Source organism: Cavia porcellus, unplaced genomic scaffold (genome assembly GCF_034190915.1).
Source record: "Cavia porcellus strain 051 isolate PalLab524CR breed Dunkin Hartley unplaced genomic scaffold, mCavPor4.1 scaffold_1, whole genome shotgun sequence".
Lineage (NCBI taxonomy): Eukaryota > Metazoa > Chordata > Mammalia > Rodentia > Caviidae > Cavia > Cavia porcellus.
Window position 1 is genome coordinate 204463696 of NW_026947484.1, and position 20832 is coordinate 204484527.

The following is a 20832-nucleotide window of genomic DNA, read 5'->3' on the forward strand; positions in this document are numbered from 1 at the left end:
GGGTGTTTCAGGGGCTGGCATTTCTGCCTCACATTTGGTACTTTTTGGCTAAAGAATTGCCCCTCTGTTTGGAGTCCAGTGTCCCTACCACCTCTTACTGGACTCTTTCATCTCCAATGGTACATGAATCGTATTTTCGTTGTGCCCAACCACACTGAGAGGGCTTGTTGTCAGGTCTTTATCAACGTTGCTGCGTTCCTAGGTTCCTCTGTGTCTGGGGGGCATTCTCAGCCCCTGATATTCCTGCATGTCCTCATTCATGAGTGCCTAAGAGATGGCCTAGATTTGGGGTGGACGTCATGTCAGTGCACCAATCCCCCCATTATTCATCTGTCTTACAATATAACCCTTAGAAAACTGAGGACCTCAGGATCTGATGGTGTTAGAGTCTAATTTTCCCTGGAATTGTATTTTGCCTTTCAGTTATGGTTGCATTCCACCTTCCTGGAATCCTGGGATCGCTGAGCCCTTAACATACTATGCCTCTGCTCAGGCACTTCGGAAATCCCCACGGCAACTCCCTTGTACAATCACATTGTCAGAACTGGCAGCTGTCAATATATAAGCTCACAGAGATTTTTATATCTCTGATTAAGTCATGATCTATGCTTCCGCCCCTATGTATTTTGGTCCTCCCCAAGGAGGACCCTGTCTTCACTATTTACAATTCACCCACGGCTTGCTACTGACTTTTAATGTTCTCAGTTCTACTTGGCTTGCAGACTCCACACGGCTCACTCCATGTGGCTTTAACAATATTTCTCAACTAAACATTACTCATATGATGGCTCTTAGACTAAAGGCTAAAGCCGAGCACCCCGACAATCTCACACGTGACTGGGTGGGAGACTCTACTTGAGAACACATTGCTTCATCTCTTGAACATGTCAGACAAAAGTGGTTTGGGGCATTATAGCAGTGACAGCACTGGAAGCTACTGCAACCACAGCACCCATTGCCCTGACAAACTCCATCCCAACTGCCAAGACTATGAATATTTTCAAAATAGCACTTCTAAGTTTTTAACTCAAATCAGTATTCATAAAGGAATTTTGCAAATACTTAATGTTCTCAAAGTCATGGTAGGATGGCTCAGTGAACACTGAAGCTCTTTGGATACCTAGTAGGGTGAACCATAAAGCTGGTTACCATCCCATGTGCATCATTCCAATTCCATTTCACCATTTCTAAATCCTGAGGCAGAGTCCAGTATGTGGTCAGTGGTAATTTTCATGCTGACCTCAATGGGGAGATTTCCACGCTCCAAGGATAACCATAGACCCAGTTATATAAACTTAAGCAGGAAGCTCATAATATTATTCTAGACCCAGCAAGACCTTCCCCCACATACCAATGCTGTTGGAAGGCTTACCTCCTGTGTGCAGCCAGCATGGGCAAGGAGAAACCGCCAAACCCACCCCTGCGTGCCTGCCAACATCTAAATGCTTGCTTCCTTCAGGTAACTGGCATGGATAGAGAGGAATAGACAGATACATCCCATGTGACAGCAGGCCACCATTGAAGATGCCTGCTTCCTGCAAGCAGCCAGCATGAGCCAAGAAAGTCAAACAAACACACTCCCGTGTGCCTGCCACCACTGGAGGAGTCCCAGTGTAGACACACAGGCCAAGAGAAGAAGCTGCCCTGGCACCATGCACCCATGGCTATTGGGGGCACCAAGGTGTAGACACATGGATCTGGAGAAGCTCACTCCATGCCCCATGGCCTGCCCAGGAACCTGGATTCAGAGAAATCCAGATGTCTGGCCTATGCTCCTACCCTATGGAGAGGCAGCCAACATGGGAAGCAACCAGGACCTCCACAATGGGCTTGTTGGGAGGAACCCAGGAAAATGTCAAGGCAAAGAAGCAAAAGGCAATCTTGGGCCTCCAGCACACACAGAACAAGTCTGGGAGATACAGTCATGGAAGAAAATGGAAGTCACACACTTGAAATCTCCGAGAGGATAGCCACTAAAGTAAAGAAATTTCAAAAAAGAAAAATTACAGCATAAGGACTAAACTTTATAGGCAGTAAGACTGACTACTTGTTAAGGATGATATATTTTACATGAAATTGTACAGTATCAACCCTAGCTATAAAGATTTAAAGATATAAATGCAACCTCTAGTCATTTAAACAAATGTAAAGGGAACTAGATCTAACTAAAAAGTTAACAGTGGAAGTAAAATGAAATCTCACTTCACTTGGGTGAAATAATAAAAAATAATAGCAAAAGTAAGTTTTTAAAGAAATTAAATCCAAAAAAAGTTACTCTACACCAACTCAATGATATCACTATTGGCTAAATTCCAAAAGATGGAAAGATGGTCTCAGCTTTCACCTTTAGAATCTTTCTGGTACTGAAATAATTTTCTTTTGCTCTTTATTACAGTCCTAAGAACTTTCTGTGTACTCTTTCAGGGGATGCTGTGTATTAAGCCATGATGACCACCACCGAGGCCAGTATCCATCCTCCCTTTGTGCTGTCCCTTTCCCCAAACCCAAGTATAAAACTAAAAAAGGGGCTATGTAGAAGCATTGGCCAGAAGTATGTATGAAGTGGGTGTGGAGAAATAAGGGACTTTTGGAAGTCAATGCCCAAAATCTCCCAAAATACATGATCAAAAATTAACGTATATAGCCCAATTCTAGTTAATTAAAGATAAAAATTATTTTCTCTACAGGAAATATGGAAATGTCTTCTGAGGCTTAAAATATGCACCTATTACTCTATGTTTTTATAATAGAGGAAACTTTAAAGAAGACACTTAAATATTAATTCATATGATGAAAATTCCCTTTTAAGTTAATTTCACATATCGTATAAATCTAAAATGAACAACACAAGAAGTCTTAATAATTTTATCCAGAAGCACTTAAGACTAGGTGGTATCTTTTATCTGAAGAGAGGAGGACTGCTTTAATTTTTTCACTTTTGAGACAGTTTTGCTAAGTTGTCCAGGCTGAACTGTAATTTGAAAAACTCCTGCCTCAGTCCCCCAAAGTGCATTGACCAATACTGCACCAATGCATGACAATACTGCTTTTCAGGTAGTAGAGACGAAGCCATCAGGGCTAGGACAGCTGAGCAAGATGGGAAGGGAGGCTCTGGAGGTCACAGCTTTGCTTGGCTTCACTTCCTGCCTTTTCATCATCCAGCCCAGGTGAAGAGGGCAATGGAGGACACTTAGTATGCGGGGCTGAGGTGGCACCCTATCCACCAGCTCAGGTCCCCCCACTAAAGCTCCTTCCCTCAGGGCTCACCCCACCAGAACCCAGGCTGGTGCCCAAGCAGCAGGTGGATAGGGCCAGTAGAGGCTCTTTTAATCCCATATAAATCTGGCAAATCCTCAGTCCAGCCTCAGGATAGGCATCCAAGCCATTCACTGTCCACATGGCTAAGCCATCACAAGAGGACACTGCACAAAGATCCATCACTACTTCCCCAGGATGCTGGCCAGGTCCCCACTGGGGAGCCTGGTTTAGGGTAAGTCTGGGAGCAGCAATCCCAAGTTCTGTTCTTAGATGCCAGGCATGAAGCACTGGCTCCATGGCCCATGGATGTGGACAGACAGAGGGTTGGTCTAAATGACCTCTCAAGCACAAACCCTGGCACTACATGACTCAAAGCCACTGGCCTACACAGCAGCAGAATGCAGCCCCGGGACCACTGCCTGAGCTCCACAGTGAGCTGTAAGGGAAGCCTCAGCCACTAAGGCTCTCCAGTACCCGCATCTGTGTCCCATGTAACGTGCTCTGAGTCTCTCTGCATGCTGGGCTCACAGGAAGGGACAAGTTCCTGAGGGTCCTACTGTCCTGTCCAGCTAAATGTGCTAGAAGCACAGGGGAAGAGAGAGGCACAAGGCATGTCACCATGTGTCATGGCTGGCCTGGGGCTCTGGTGAGGGCCAGGATCTGGGCTCGAAGGAGCCAACTTTTTCTTCCCTGTCCAGGATATCCATCGTCAGAAGCCCATGGCATATTAGACAGGAACACTCTTTGCATGGTTCCTTTTTGGGGTTTTTTTTCTACTGTTGGTATTATTACTATTACTATTAAAATTTTTTGTTTGTTCAGACAGGTCACTGTATTTCAGGCTGGCCTTGAACTCACCTCAAAGCCCAGGCTGGCCTTAGACTTGTGGCAGTCTTCCTGCCTCAGCCTCCAATGGCTGGGGTTAGAGGTATACACCGCGCTATGTCTGACATAAAATTTTTTGTTCTTTGTGGAGCAGGGACAGGACCTCACCCCACAAGGGCCCATTCTGGTTTCACAGGATCAGACAGAGATGACAGCTTATCTGGACCCAAGCTGCCGACCAAACAACAGGGGAATAAGAAGAGAGGAGACACAAATGTTTTGGTTTTATTGGGTTTGTTCTTTACTGTTTTGTTCAATTTTCTTATAACTGAAGATATAGGCAATTCTTTTTAAGATAACAAGAGGCATTATGGTAATCACTGTTGATCACCTTATATTTTGTTTTTATATTATGTATTATGTCCATTCTTTTGATTTGACTGACTCTGTTCTGTTACGTCACATTTGGTTTTATTTTCTTCAAAAAAAGTAATAAGAACTGTGGGAGTAATAACACCCAAAATGTGTAATTGTCATTGTACAAAAGAGAGGAAAAGAAAGTGTTCTAAAGGATATAACTGCGTGTATATTTAAGTGTATAAGATAGATAACCATACTACTGAGTTTTGTTAGATCATTCAACAGAACTGTTTGCAGTCTCACTGTTTGAATGTCCACTTTATATGCTTTAATTTTGTAACTTGAACAACTATTTCTAAGATGACAATATGTAATCTATTAACTAGTGATTTCCTACTGTTTATTTTTTCTGAAATTCTGTGTAACTTGTACCCTTTTTCTGTTTTTTTTTTCTTTTTCTCCTTAAATAAAATTTAAAAAAGAAGAAGAAAGGAGACACAGTGAGTGCTCAGAGGGAAACATTATCCTGGCCACATTCTAGAGCTCTGGGAATGTTCTTCTTGTCACCTGTCACCTTTTTCTCTCTTTAGCTTGCAAAATCCTGTCCAGGGGGAAAAAGGCAGGTATCTCACCATGTGATTCTGAAGGCATTTTTGGCAATTGACTCACCCTTCCTGGATTTAGCAAAGGGTTGATAGGCCACCACAGAGCAGGCGGCACCGAGGTGGCCTATAAATAGTTGCCCTGGTGGTCACCTCAGTCATCATCTTCCTCCTTCCACACATTCCAGGCCCAGCATCTGCTCCGAAGCCATGGCCCTGCATCTTCTTTGGCTGGGTCTCATGCTGCAGGAGACCCTGCAGACCCAAGTCCAGAACTCCTCTTCCACTGTGCTTTCAAGGCCATCTCTGAGCATGGTCCCCTTGCAGCCAAACTTCCAGGAAGACCAGGTAAGGGCTCTGGCAAAGTGCTTGCCCGGAATACCTGAATGACAGGGTGGTGGGAGAAGAGGGGAAGAGAGGCAGTGGAATTTAGGGGTTGTGTTTGGTGGCAGGAGCTGGGCCCAGGGAGTCCAGGGCCAGTGCATTCCAGGTGGGCATATCTTCAGTCCCTCTGTGCAGAAAAGAAAACAGGCTCATGAAAGCCCACCAGCTACTTGCCCAGGTCAAATAATCCCCAATGACTCCTCCCTGGTGTCCCTCCTAGCCCTGCAGGGACCCAGCTACTGCTAGTTTCTCAGGACAACCCCATCCCTAGGCTTAGCAGAGGTCCCAGCAGGGACAGAACAGCAGGGGTGGCTCTGGGCCATCCCTGGGTCCTGACTGTCATCATCCTCTTGCAGTTCCAGGGGAAGTGGTACGCTTTAGGTGTGGCAGAGAACACAGTTCAGAATGGAAGCCAAAGAGAGTTTAAAATGTTCAGTGACACCTATGAGCTGAAGGAGGATCACAGCTACAACCTAACCACCAGATTGCTCAGGTAAAGCAACTAGCACCTGGAGGTTTCAGGAGCATATGTACCAAGGTCACAGCCATGGGGTGACCAAAGCTGAGTGACACAGTCATTCATCTCCATGCCCCCAGTCGATCTTCCTTAGTCCCTAAAACCAGTGTTCCTGGGGCAAACAGTCAGTAGAAACAGGACAGAGAGTTGGATATCTATGGGTAAGGAAGGATGTTGGATCCACCCAGAATCCTGCCACAACCACTATCTATCTAGTTGTATGAAAGTGACTTTAAAGGAGCCCGTAACCCATTCGGGTCAGTTCAGGAAACTGAAATAGGGCTACAAAGATTTGAAGATCACATGAGCAACTTGGAAAGCCCTCATCCCAAAATAAAAATTAAGAAGTGCTGGGGATGTGGTTACATGTGAAAGTCCTGAATTCAATTCCCACCACATCCACACACCAAAAAAAGAGTCACGGAGGTTACAGTAGGGCCAGGTGAACTCTGAGTCGGAGAGCCTCACCCTAGGAGGCCACAAAGCAGCCAGGCATCAGCACTGCTGCCAGAGCAGGAGCTGAGGAGCACTGGAGGGCAGGCGCTACTCCATAAGGCTCTGAGGCAGGGCCTGGCCTGGGGCTCCTGCAAGAGCCAGGATCCCGGCACAGCTGTAGCAGGGGAGGCAAGGAAAAACATGGAGGTAAGGCTAGGCAGTCCGAAGCAGGAAAAGGCAGAGGTAGGGCAGATAAGAAGTTGGATGGGGAAGCCTGGGCTCATCCACCTGCCCTGGGTTCCATCTCTGTCCACTGGGTGGCTTTGCAGCTGGAGCATATGAAGATGAAGGGGTGCAAGGAAGGTGGGTTCTGGGGCTGGGCCCTCTGCAGGAATGAGGTAGGTCAGGTGCACCAGGTCAGAGCTCAGCATGGAACAGACTAAGGTCAGAAAAAATTGCCAGGAAAGATAGGAAACAAAAACCATGAGGTAAGAGCAGGGGTTAGTTCCTTGGAGAGGCTGCCCCAGGGAGAAACCGGAGGAGAGAGAGTGCTGGATAATGGGTGGAGTGGCCAGTGAGAGGCTCAGAATGGAAGGACCAGGACCACGGCAAGGGGTAGGTGAGGGCCCAGGGTTTCATGCTGTGGCTGGGGTTGGGGTACACCGTGGAAGCAGGGGGCTCTCTTTTCCAGTCTAAGGAATATAAGTGTACGTCATCTCTTTGCTTAGCCTGTGTCATTTCTCTCTTCCAGAGAGCTACCAAGCAAGGGCCAGTTTTGTGACTACTGGACCAGAACTATTGTCCCTGATGTCCATCCTGGCCAGTTTACCCTGGGCAATATTACACGTAAGCCTTAAGCGGAACAGGTGCCTCAAGGTTAGATTTGGGGGCAGATTCCTCCTAAAAGAGGATAGGCCTCTCCCTGCTACTCCACACACCTGCTGTTCTGTTGGGAGAAGACCCCACTGACTGTCAAGGTGGTAGGGGACAAGGTAGTAGGGGACAGCATCTTCCTAACCAACTGGGGCAGGGATGACCCTCACTGTCCACATTACAGTTTATGTCGGAACACAGAGCTACACCATGAGAGTGGCCATCACCAACTACAGCCAGGTAGCCATCGTGTTCTCCGAGAAGATATTCAGAAATACAGTATACTTCAAGACCACCCTGTATGGTAAGTCCTTTCTCCATCCACTCCTTGGGGAGAAAATCATCTTTCCCAAGACCCCAGTGCCTTGCCCAGAGAATCCTCAGGAAGGAGGCCACAGAGCCTCCATAGCAAAGGGGTCTAAGATCTCCTTCTGAGGGATTTATGGAGCAGAACTGGTTTTGTAATACACACTTCTCATCTCAGCATTTGGGAGCCTGAGGCAGCCTGGTGAGTTTAAGGCCAGCCTGAATTACACAGCAAGATCCTGTATTAAAAGCTTTTTTAAAAAAATTATAAAGTATATTTCTGTTGGTCACTCACTGGTAATCTTGGCTACAGGGAGAACCAAGCAGTTGAGCCCTAACATGAAGAGTTACTTCATCAGCTTTGCAAAGCATCTGGGCTTCACTGAGGACAACATTCTCTTCACTGCCCCCAATGGTAAGGGCCACAGGGAGAGAGGAGGGGAATGTGGGGTTGTCTAGCTCTGATGATGCTTCACCAGGGAAAGGGGGCAGGAGAGGTTCAGTTCCCTGCTCCTACCACTGGGAAGTTACTGGTGAAAAGCTGGGGTCTGTGGGTCCCCAGGGACCCTGGCCCCAAATGCACTTGGTGATAGTTTAGCCAAAGGCTGCTTGGATGGCAGTGTCAGGCCACTATCACCAGCCTGAGCAACCTCTTCTCCATACCTTGGTTCTCTACATCTTCAGCCAGCTCCTACCCAGTCTTCTACCCTGGGCCGCCCCCTCACCACATACTGTGCCTTGCTTCCCTGCTCACCTTTCACTTCCCAGTCCCTTGCTCATTGTTGACATTGCAGATGTTCATTGTTTTAAGTGGCCTGACCTGGGCAGGGGATTCCAGCAAGGTCAGTCAGGGTCACTGTCTGGGAGGCTGACAGAACTCTGCCGGTAAATAGGCTGGAGGCCTTGGAGGCCACTGTGAGGCCCGGGCCTACAAAGGATCTCATTCCCAGACCCCGAGCTCAGGAAACCCACAGAGACCCTGCATGTTGACCTAGCTGGACCTAATACAGTCACAGGCAGTGCAAAGGGTTCTACAATGCAACTAAAGACCACATACACACACGCGCGTGCACACACGCACACACACACCTGCTCTGCTCTAATTTCTTTTTCCCTTTTCTCTTCCACAGATCAGTGCATCGATTAGTGAACAGGCAGTAAGTTTGGCTGGGCAGGGGCTGATGGGAGATCATGGAGGGACAGGCTGGAGGTCTTGGGGCTGCCTTTGTTCCTCTCTTCCTCCAAACCTGAATCTGGGCCATCCTTATTCTGCTGTCCCATCTCAGGTGCCTCCTGTCCCATCAACCCCTGTTCTTCCTGTCACCTCTGCCCAAAGTGCCCTCTAGCTGCCCCCAAAACTACAATGCCAGTGAGGGAGCTGGAAGACTCTACTTACAATGTACTGCTGAACAGCCATCACCCACAATTCCAGTTACCCCATGAATCCCCTTTTCTGCTAAATAAACACATTCAGCCAAATCTCCATTGTCTGTGCTCCTTGTCCTCTGGCCCACGAGGAGGGGAAGGGAAGAGGGTGGGCTCCACCACCATCAGAAGCCTGCTGTCCCTAGAAGCCAGCCCAATGTTACTTTGGAGAGGAAAACTATCTGGAAGGAGAAGCTAGAAGGGAAGTAAGAAGGTGGTCTCATAAACAGCAGAGAGTGCCCCATTCCTGCTTCTAGACCTTCACCAGAGGAAACATCAGACACCTGTGCTACAGGCTTCTGGGAGACCAAGATAAGTCCTCTGTAAACCACCAAGAGCACCCGACTCCAATCGATGAAGCCATATCTCAGGATGCATGTGCTTTAGAATATCCTAAGCCAAAAGTGATCCCAGATCAAGTGTACTTAATTATAATCTCATTTACATTGTGGTTTGATGGTATTTTCCCATGGTCACCATGGTCACCAGAGGCCAGATAGTCACGTAGCAAGGAAGCAGTTCCTCACTTCCTTGGTCTTAGATCAATGAAAAATTCAGTTAAGACACAGAGTCTATGTAGAAGGTAGGTAGAATTTATTATAAATTCATTGACTGACCCAGAGAAGTTGCAGAGGGGAATCTTGGGACTGTTACCCAAAAATCCCCTAGCTGCTAAGGGGGACAGAAGTTTTACCATCTAAACATCTCAGGCCCCCTGTCAGAAGAAGCTGATCTGATTTCTTATGTTAGCACAAGTAAGGAAGCTTCCCATAGTCCCTTGCTCCACTGCACCTTTCTGGATCAGACAGTCAGGACACAAATGTGACTTCATGGCCACAGGCATGAGTTTCCCACTGCCATTGTAACAAGTTGCCACAAACCATCAGTTTAAAACAGCATCCACATATTTTCTTCTGGCTCTGGAGGGCAAAGTCTGAATCAGTGGCGTTAGGCTGAGAACAGTTAGAAGGGCTGTCTTCCCCGAAATAAGGGGAATAAGGAAGAACCAACTTCCCAGTCATCTCCAGATTATGGAGCTGCCTTCCACACATTTCTTGTCTGCTTCTATCCTCCTTCTTCAAAGATGCAATGTGGCATCAAGGAATCCTGCACTAGGATAGTCAGCTGACCTGAAATAGACACCTTTCTCTGAAATTCTCTGGGCACTAACGCTGTAGACTCTGCTGCCCCTCTGCCTGGTCAGAGAGAATTAAATGGGTCTGTTCAAGAGCAAGTCACTAAGCATGTTTCCAGTTCCATCTCACCTCCACCCTCCTGTCACCACCTAGGACATATGCCAGGGCCTGGACCTTTAATAGCTGAGCCTCACAGACCCGGTGGGAGTCCAGGACACTGTCACAGGATGAGGCCTCATTGCTGATGCAGCTACTGAGTCCCAGCAAGTGAACCACTGCCCCTGGGATGTGGACCTGCCTCTCAGGTGGACCCCTGGCCAGGATAATACCTCTCCATACTATCTCGGAGCAAGCTTGCTGGTGAGGCGATCTTGTGAAGGTGTCCATTTCCCAGAAGATTCAGGCAATGAGACTGATGGCAGCTGGACTCCTTATCCTGAAGGCTTCTCTGGGAACCAGCCACTAGAAACCATGCTGCCTGGATCAAAGACCACCACTTCCCCTCCAGTAGCCACAGGAGGGTGACAGCAGGACTTTTCCCTTTGGAGTCCATGACACACAGTCCTAGAGGCACTTTGAGAAGAGCCAGAGCTAGGGGAACCTCACAGCCCTCTCATACCTCTGCCCAGTTATGAATCTATGCCTATCACAAACCACCCCTATCTCTTTTGTCTAAGGCTTCATTCTGACTTGCATAGGTGCATAGGCATGGCCTCTGAGCACCCTAAGAGAAGCCCTGGAGACTAATGATGCAGCCTAAGACCAGGTAAGGCTGGTGTGGCATCTCTCTTGGAGCTGGAGGAGAGGTAGATGTGATAATCAGTGCAAGTGAGGGGACTACAAAGACGAGTTTCAGGGCGCCTAGTGAGGCCTTGCAATCAGAATGTCTGATATTTCTCAGGCAAAGCAAGGATCACAGCAGGATGAGAGAGTAGGGATCCCAGGCCACTCCATCTCTTTTCCAGGCTGTCTGGGTCATCCTTTCTTCTTAGTGGAACACAGACTTCATTCTGCAGGCTTCTAGACAGGAAATCCAGGGATGGCCACCACCAGAGTCTAAGAACCACAGGCAGTGAGTGGAGCTCTACAGAAGTGTGGGCAGGTCTTTCTCAGACGGGGCTTGAGGGCAGTGTGATATCAGGGTCATGATCATGAGGCAGAGCTGAAACAGAACTTGAGCCTCCAAAATCCACCCCCTGGGGCAGCATCCAGTATTTCAGGCTGCTATGGGCTGAGACTTTCCACCCATCCTCCTTGGCATTCTATCCACAATTTCTTCAGCTTGATGCCTGGTCTCAGCTCATGGATCACCCCATGCCATCACTGTGCTGCACCCATGGCCCCAAAGCCCACAATGCCTTCCTCATTAAGGACCTGAGCATGTTTGTGAAGGCTGATACTGAAGACAATGATGAAGATTTCAAGGAAACAAGTGTTTAGAGGACTGCTGAGATGACCTTTGCTTTGCTAAGGATGCCTTCCCAAGATAGAGATTCAGGCAAGAGGTTTGGGTTTGCAGGGAACCAAAGATCCCCTTTCAACCCACCACTGCATGGTCCTAAGTTGTTCTGGAGCCATCTTGGAGTTTCAGAACAAGCATAGGAGAGCAGATCCCTGGAAACCTCAGCATTGGAGAATAGTGGGCAACCAGCACATATTCACACATGGGAAAACAGGCAGCTTCCGGGACATATGTCTGCAATTTGCTTCAGGGATCTGTTTCAGCCTCTAAGAAATTGGAGACACCTGAAAAGGGCAAAAACCTAGCTTTTCAGGAGCAACTGACCTAATTCCCTGTCTCTTTCTCCATGCCAAGTCAAACTCGTTTCCAGTCATCTGACTTTGCTGGTGTGAACTGTTTAAAAAGCAGTTTGATTCTGTGCGGTATTGCGGACAGCTCGAGAACCCGCTCTTTTTCACTTTCTTCAACCTCAGGTTGAGTTGGGTTTGGTTTGCTTTGCTTTGCTTTGATTTGCTTTGGTTTGGTTTGGTTTTCAGACAAGAACATCCTATATGGTTCAGGTGGACTCAAACTCACTATGTAGCCAAAACTGTCACTGAACTCTCTGTCATCTTCCCCCCTCAGCTTTTAGGTCCTAGGATTAAAAGCTTCTGCCTCCACACCCCACTCCAACCTCAGTTTTCCCATATGACATAAAAGAGTAATTGCATTTCCTTAGTTGATGTGTCTTATAATTAAATGAGGAAATAAGTTGAAAGAAGCAGAGTAGCTAATAAAGCTTCTGACTGGAAGATTCTATTTTTTACTCACATGCCAGCTAATGGATCCTATCTAACTTTATCCATCTTCTGTTTAATGTAGAAAAGAAACACATGACCCCTCTTCCCAAATACTTCACAAAGATCTCCCTTTGTCTTGGCCAAGATGTCTCTTACTTTGATGATCAGTGTTCATTCTGCCTCACTGTCTTTGATCTAGGAGGCTCAAACTGTGACCAGTGCTGGGAACTTTCCTGTTTAGTAAGCAAGGGTGCAGATCACAAGCTCACAGTATTAAGGCACCCACTGTGATTGGAGGCATCCTGCACTCAAGTCTGAGTAGCTGGGTGGAACAATATGATTAAGGAGCAATCAACCTGGATTGTGAGATCCCTGTTCCTGTCCATCTCTAAGTCCTACAGATTCTCTGATGATATTTATCATGTCATCTCCACCATCCCTGCTCTAACCCAACCCTTTGCCTCCACTGCCTCCCCAGCCTTCTCCCTGACCCTGCCCTGATCCTAAACCAATTCTCACTTAAGAGCTATGCAAGTAGGCACAACCTCCTTCCCCTAGGTCCAGGAAAAGGAGAAGAGAGCTCCATCAGGTTTGTCTGCTGCTATGATTTGAATGTGTATGTCCTCACCAAATCAGAAATTGTAACCTAAGACACCAGATGATACTATCAAGAGATAGAACTTCTAGGACATAGTAAAATCACTTTCATAAATAGACCAAGTACTCACAAAACAGCTCCAGTAGGGAATCAGATAGGTCTTTTTTGCCCTTCCATCTCTTCCACTGTGTGATGATACCTAGATGGTGCTAACTATGAGGAACAGGCCAGATGCCAAATCTCCAAGCCTCCGCATAGAAAAAAAAATAGAAACATGAGAAAATAAGGCAAAAAAATTCCTATCAAATCTTCCAGTTCCCCCAAAACCATTCCAGAAGGGATCTAGGGGGAGGAATTCAAAAGCAACCCAGACAAAATAACAGTGGAGATATAAAAAACAGATAAAGTATTTGTTTAATGTGAAGAACACATAATTAAACTGGTAATTGCCCTAATGAAAGAAATGATCAGTGAGTCTAGAAAAGGCACTAACAAAAACACTAGGAGAACTAGAAAAGAAAGAGATGCAAATCATGAATTCCAGGCATGGAAATGAACTGATGTCAATAAAAAAAATTCCTGAAAGTATGGACAGCAGAAGCAACCAGTGTGAGGACAAAATATCAGGCCTAAAAAACAGTAATGTGGTTAATTTTCAATTAAAATTGTCAAGTAATATTAAAAATTGATTCAATAGTACAAAGGAGATTAATCTAAAATTAACTGCAATTAATAAAATATTGAAAGACAGCACAAAGGATATAAAAATCCTATTTACAGAAGTAATAGTAGAAAAATTTCCAAATGTAGTAAAAAGAATTTAACATACAGATAAGTGAGGCACAGAGAATCCTGAATAGCCATGTTCAGAAAAGAACCACCAACTCTGGGGTTCATCCAAGTAGCTGCCTGGGACCTGGAGGTTCTGAACTTTACCCAGCATGGTGCAAGGCCCCAATGCCACAATGCAGGGGTGTGTCCCTGATAGCTGTATGGATGATCTGAGCTTTGCCAAGCCCAGTATCCCAGCACCATGCATTGGGTGAGTGCCTGGCTAGCCCCACAGGTCACAGAGGTGCCAAGCCTTGCCCAACCTAGAGCCCCACAGCCATTCTTCAGGTAGTGACCAGCATAGCTGATGGGGTCTGAAGATTTTGAGCTCTGCCATCATAGCACAAGGCTCTGGCACCATAGTTCAGGGTGCACCTATCTAGCTACATGGACATTGGATGATCAGAACATTTCCCAGCACAGCACTCCAGTGCAATTCATCAGGAAGGTGCCTGGCCAACCAGGTAGGTCTGGAGGAAAATGACAAAATGAAAGAGCAAGATGTAGTCTCAGGCCTCCAGTCCACAGAGAACAGACACAGGAAACTAAAACGAAAGACACTGGAAATCGCACAATAGAAATTTCTGAAATGATAGCAACTGACGTAAAGAAACAACTCCATGAAACTATAAAGAAAATCAGATCACAAATAATCTCTGAAGTAAAAAAAGAAATGACAAACATGAAAGAAATGTTGAGCATATCTAAAGAAGATCTACATTTAAAAATAGAGGAACATAAGAAAATGATGGAAACCTTGAATGACCAGTACAAGACACAATTAGAATGCATGAAAAAGATTCAAAGGGATATTCAGGAAATTAAAAATTCCACTGAAACTGAAGATAGACTCTCAGACCTTGAAGGCAGTATGGGTGCTTAAGATCATGATAGAAAAGATCTCTTAAAAATATCAAGGATCCAGGAAACATCAATTTAACAGCTGCAAGATGATGCAAAGAGAAACAACAGAAGGCTGATACATGTCAGTGAAAAAGCAGGGTCAACACAAATGACATACAAGACTATTTACAGAAATAATATCAGAAAATTATCCAAACATGGCAAAAGAATCTGATATACACATAAGTGAAGCATGTAGGACCTCTATTAACCATAATCAAAATAAATCTTCACCCAGACATATAATAATTAGTATCTTATAAATTCAGCACGACTACAGAAAACTATTGTGTTGCTTTGAAGTCCTGTATCATTTCCATTGTTTTATTGGGTTAGGTTTTATTCTCTTTTGTTTGATTATGTTAAATCCAGTGGCAGTAGCAGTTATTTCAAAAATAGCAAGATGTGTTATGGTAGCCATTTTGGATTTACTACCGTCTTGCTTTGAAATCCTTTATTGCATTCATTGCTGTGTTTTTATCATTTCTATTCTATTATGTTCTGTTTGATTTTTACTGTGTTCAAAGATATCTACAGCTATTTTGAAGACATTATGGTAACCACTGTTGTAATATTTTTGTAATATTTTGAAGTCCTATATCACTTACACTGGTTTGTTTTGATTGGTTTTATTGTTTTATTTTCCTTGGTTTTGTCCTCTTTAAAATAAATTTTAAAATAAGAAAATGAAAAAAACAGAAAATATCTTAGCCAACTGTCTCCCAACAAAGAGCTTCTATCTAGAACATATAAAGAATTTTTAAAATTACGCTCCCAAAACTCAAATACCCAATCCAAAATCAGCATCTGAGATGAATACACACTTCTCAGAGGAAATATAAATAGTAAATAAATGTGTGAAGATATTCGGCATCATTTGCAATTTGAGAAATACAAATTAGAACAACACTGAGATTCCATCTCTTCAAAAAGAATGGCCAAGATCAAAAAAATCAACCTACAAAAAATGCTGGAGGGGTTGTGGGGGAAAAGGAATTCTTGGTTCCACTGTTGGTGGGAGTGTAGTCTGGGGAAACCTCTGTGGAAATCAGTGTGGAAATTCCTCAAAAAGCTAGGAGTAGAGGGCTGGGGATTTAGCTCAGTGGCGTAAGTGCCTGCCTGCCTGGCAAGCACTAGATCGTGAGTTCAATCCCTGGTACTAAAAAAAAAAAAAAACTAGGATTAGAGATTCCATTTGATCCAGCTATCCTACTTCTGGGCATTTTCCCAGAAGAACTGAAAACATCATACCATAGTGATATATGTGTACCCATGTTTATGGCAGCACAATTTGTAATAGCTAAATCTTGGAAGCAATCCAAATGCCCACTAACTGAGGAATGGATAAAAAAAGAAGTGGCATTTTTATACAATGGAATTCTACTCAGGTATAAGGAAGGATAACCTGGATATTTTTATTGGTAAATGGATGTAACTACATGCTCATAAGTGAAATAAACCAGATGCACATTTGTAAACATCATATTGTTTCCCTAATATGAGAAGCTGAAAGAGCAAATAAGGCCAAAATATTCAACAGATATTGAATACAAAAAAACTTCAAAATAGAAAAAAACTTCAAAAGTAAAGAGAAACTGGGAGAGGGGAATAGAGAAAACAAGGAAGGGAAAAGCAAAATATATGATAGTTAAGGTAGCTATACTATTAATTTCTCTTAGTTTATTTAAAAAAAGGTTTGTTCTAATATTGCTTATATAATTAAATGTTGATATCTTGTACTCTGAGTAACTAATTTAAAGATAACAACACACAATGTACTAACCACTGTTATTCTCTTATTGTCTGGTCTTGAAATTTTGGGGTTTTTCTCTTTAAAATAATATATACTTTTTTTAACTTTGAAGGCAATTGAATGGGTGAAAATGTGAGTGTTTTTGGTGCTTTTATGACTGTAGACATAAGGATAACAGATATTTAGAACAGGAATTAAAGGTAGAATCTCATAGGTCTTTTCTCTGAAAGAATTCTAACTTTGTGAAATGAGAAAACTTGTATTGAGAAAACTTGAAAATCCTATGCCATCCAAACACTTGAATATGAACTTATTTTCATACTGAAGCCACAAAACTGACTTTTTCTTTCTTTTTAAAGCCTACTTTCTGGATGAATTTGTTTGCTTATTTCAGAGAGGTTCTTAAAAGCCCACCACTTTGGGACGCCCTTCCTGGGAGAGCACCGTCTCGTCTAACCATTGTGTGACCCATTCTTTACTTCAGTTCTTGCATCAGTCATGGGCTCCCGCCAACTATTTCCTCACTGCGTGCCCACTGACTTTGGCAGTTTCTGCCTTTGACTTAATTATTTCATATCCAGAGACGTTTCCTGAAATCCCTATATGACACCCTACCTTGTAGTTTTAGGTGAATTGGACTACAGCTAACCATAGAACTCTAGTAGAAATCTGAAATGTAGAATCCTAGGCTTGCAATCAGAGGTACTGCAAATTATACAGGGTGGATATGAGGAACTGATAAAAGAATTTGCCTCTGATATAACCTCAAGTGTTTTGTTTACAGGATTTCACCATGGTGGGCTGCAAAAGTGTTTATAAAAACAACTTTTTCTGCCGCTGGAGGGATAAATGATGTTACTGGTTTAGCAACTTTATGGATGCAAATGAAAAACTTTCTCTTTCCAGGTAAACCAGGATATTCTCCTCAGAATTTATGATATTGATTATTTAAAATACTTCTGGCTACAGAGGACAAAAGTCCAAATCAAACTTCATAGGGAGTATGGAAGAGAAAGGTACAGGACCCTGCAAAGAAACTTCCCGGGTGACCTGGCTTTAGGTGAGGCTAGATCCTGATATTTAAAAGACATTGTCTGGTCTCCACCCTCTCCATGTCTCAGTGCAGCTTTCATCTGTATGGGGGGGCACTCCCCACAGGGTGGGGAGCATTCCTGCCACAGCACGAATGAGGCTCACACACTACAGGCAGCCTGGCTCTTCAGGAAATTTTCTCTAGAAGTCCAATACACTGTCCATCACACCATCACCTCTAACCTTTGTTTATTCAAGATTTTTTTTCTGTTAACTGAGACTCAAGTTCACACAAGCCATTGAATCAGAATTCAGGCCCCAGGATGTTTGCTCCCAAATCACATTCTTAACCACAGGTCATGTCTCACCCGTGGCCACTCAAGTGTGAAAATAGTCCTAGGAGTCTCCAGGGTTGGACAGTGAGTATTGAGTCTATTGTTCCATATTTAAGGGGCATCTTCCAAAAGATGAGAGGTGTGAAATTCACAACATAGCACAGTTCAACAAGGAAATGTGATGGTGTAGATACTCTCCTCAGGATCCTGTGAGACTTTGGGTTAGTCACAGCATCTATCGAGGTTTAAAAGTCTTCTTCAGCTGTGGTAGGGCAGGGAGCTGGGGCTGGGTGCCTGGATTCAGGGACCTAAGGGCCCCACATGACCACTTGTACTAGCACCTGCCTTTCACTTTGTGCCTCCCCACCCAGTCAGAGTGGCCCCTCTCACCCAGAAACGCGCCTAGAAGAGTGTGGGCTGTGCCTGTGTTTTGTGTCACTTTCTGGTCCTTGATGACTTGGTTGAACATTCTTCTAGGGCATCTCAGCCCTCACATGTAGATCAGCGTGGGTGGCCTGGCACCCCTGGTGCAGGTCACATGAAGGACAGACGCAAATCTTCCACCCCAGGGCCCCACCCAGCTCCTCCTCCCTACCCCAACTCTGCAAGGAGTTTTCCAGACCTGACCTCATGCCTGCCTGACTCTCATCACAGCTTACTTTCTGGAAGCCATCAGGTTGGGTCTCTGGATTAATGAAGGGGTCTGAGGACACAGGTCCTTTCTTATGTGTTTCTTGCTGCAGTTCATATAAAATGTATGATTGTGAATTTCATATCAGAGGCAATTTTCATGATTTGAATTAGATTTGTATTTAAATATCTTCTTTGCAGATGATTTATTTTAATGTAAGAAAAATAGGTGAATATTTTAAGTATCAGAGATAAGATGTTCCTATAATTTTCCTACAGAGTCACAATTTTCCTTTCTGCTGAACTGCACAACATGTTTGTCATTTTTAATGTGGAGGCTGAAAGAATTTAAAATGTGCATCTAATGTAGGCCTTCTTTTGGAAAGAAGCTTGGGTCAGTCTCACTATCTTTTACTACTATATATTAGATTTATGCACCTAGTTCTTCTGTCTTTGGGGAATCAACAGTATGCAGACATCAGGCCTTATCTTTATGAGAAAGAAATTGAATAGTTGAATGGTTAAGGTTGGGAAAGTATTACATGGATAGAAGTGAAAATAAAACAAAACCTAGAATTTCAAAGTGTACATTATAGTACAGGAACACAGTATGGCATTGAAAAACTTCTTTGGAACTAGAAAGTATTCATTTATTTTGGGAGAAAGTATATAAGAGTACTATTTTATTTAAAAATGTAAAATTCAAAATTTAGAGAAGATTTAACACCAAGACTACTTAAACTCTTCAATGAAATTGAAAGAGAAGTAATCCTCCCTAACTCATTCTTGGAGGTAAATATCACTCTGATATCAAAACCAAAGAAAGACCCAATGAAAAAGAACTATAGATCAATCTCACTAATGAACATTGATGCAAAGATTCTCAATAAAATATTGGCAAATAGAATGCAGCAAATCATCAAGAAGATTATACATCATGACCAAGTGGGATTTATTCCAGAAAGCAGGGATGGTTCAATATATACAAATCAATAAATACAATACACCATATCAACAGAGCCAAAAACAAAAATCACATGGTCATCTCAATAGACGCAGAAAAAGCTTTCAATAAAGTCCAACACATGTTCGTAATAAAAACCCTACAAAAACTCAGAATAGACAGTATGTACCTCAATCTCATAAAGGCCTTCTATGACAAGCCAACAGCTAACATTATACTAAATGTACAAAAACTGAAGGCCTTCACTCTAAAATCAGGAACAAGACAAGGATGTCCACTATCACCTCTCCTATTCAACATACTTCTAGAAATACTAGCCAGAACAATCAGACAAGAGGGAGAAATAAAAGGAATAAAAATAAGAAAAGAAGAAGCCAAATTTTCATTATTTTATTCTACATAAAAGACCCCAAAAACTCCATTAAAAGAATACTAGAGGCAATAAACAAATTCAGCAGCCTAGCTGGAAACAAAAGTCATTGCTCAAAAATCAATAGCATTCCTGTACACAAACAAAAAACTCACTGAGAGAGAAATTATGGAAATATTGCCTTTCACAATAGCATCTAAAAAATGAAATACTTAGGAATCAATCTAATCAAGAATTTAAAGACCTATATGCTGAAAATTATACTACTCTAAAAGGAAATTGAAGAGGATATTCGAAAATGGAAGGATACTCCTTGCTCTTGGTTAGGAAGGACCAACACTGTGAAAATAGCCATATTTCCAAAATTGCTATATAGATTTAATGCAATGTCAATCAAAATACCATTAACATACCTCACAGATCTAGAGAAAATATTGCTAAAATTCATCAAAAAACAGAAGAAACCTAGAATAGCAAAGGCAATTCTAGGCAACAAAAGCAAGACAAGAGGCATCTGAATTCCTGACTTGAAACTATACTACAAAGCCACAGTAATAAAATCAGCATGGTACTGGCAAAGAAATAGACCTGAGAATCAATGGAACAGATTAGAAGATGCAAACACAACTACAAAGATACTCAGCCACCTTATATTTGACAAAGGGGCTAAAAATGTTCACTAGAAAAAAGACAGCTTCTTTAATAAAATGATATTGGAAAAACTGGCTTTCCACATTCTGAAGACTGACAATAGACCCATGCCTATCACCATACACTCACTAAACTAAAGTCACAGTGGATCAAGGATCTAAATATTAAAACAGAAACAATAAATCTACTGGAGGACAAGGCAGGTAAAAAATCTTGGAGACGTAGGGGTAGGGAGAGAATTCATGAATAAAATGCAAACTGTATGGGAAATACTTCAAAGAATCAACAACTTGGATATCATATTACTAAAAAGGTTTTGTACTTCAAAAGAAATCACCAACAAAGTGAAAAGGAATCCACATAATGAGAAAATATTTTAGCCAACATTCTCTCAGACAGAGGA

At 43.4% G+C, this 20832-nt stretch overlaps 1 protein-coding gene across 1 annotated transcript; it reads left to right on the plus strand.

Annotated features, from left to right (window-relative positions):
• Positions 1 to 5255: 5255 nt before the first annotated feature.
• On the plus strand, positions 5256 to 8707 carry LOC100719324 (neutrophil gelatinase-associated lipocalin-like). The gene is made up of 6 exons (XM_013153262.2): positions 5256 to 5393; positions 5786 to 5922; positions 7133 to 7227; positions 7439 to 7558; positions 7874 to 7975; positions 8691 to 8707. The coding sequence occupies exons 1-6, from the start codon at positions 5256 to 5258 to the stop codon at positions 8705 to 8707; spliced, it is 609 nt and encodes a 202-aa protein (XP_013008716.2).
• Positions 8708 to 20832: the final 12125 nt, after the last annotated feature.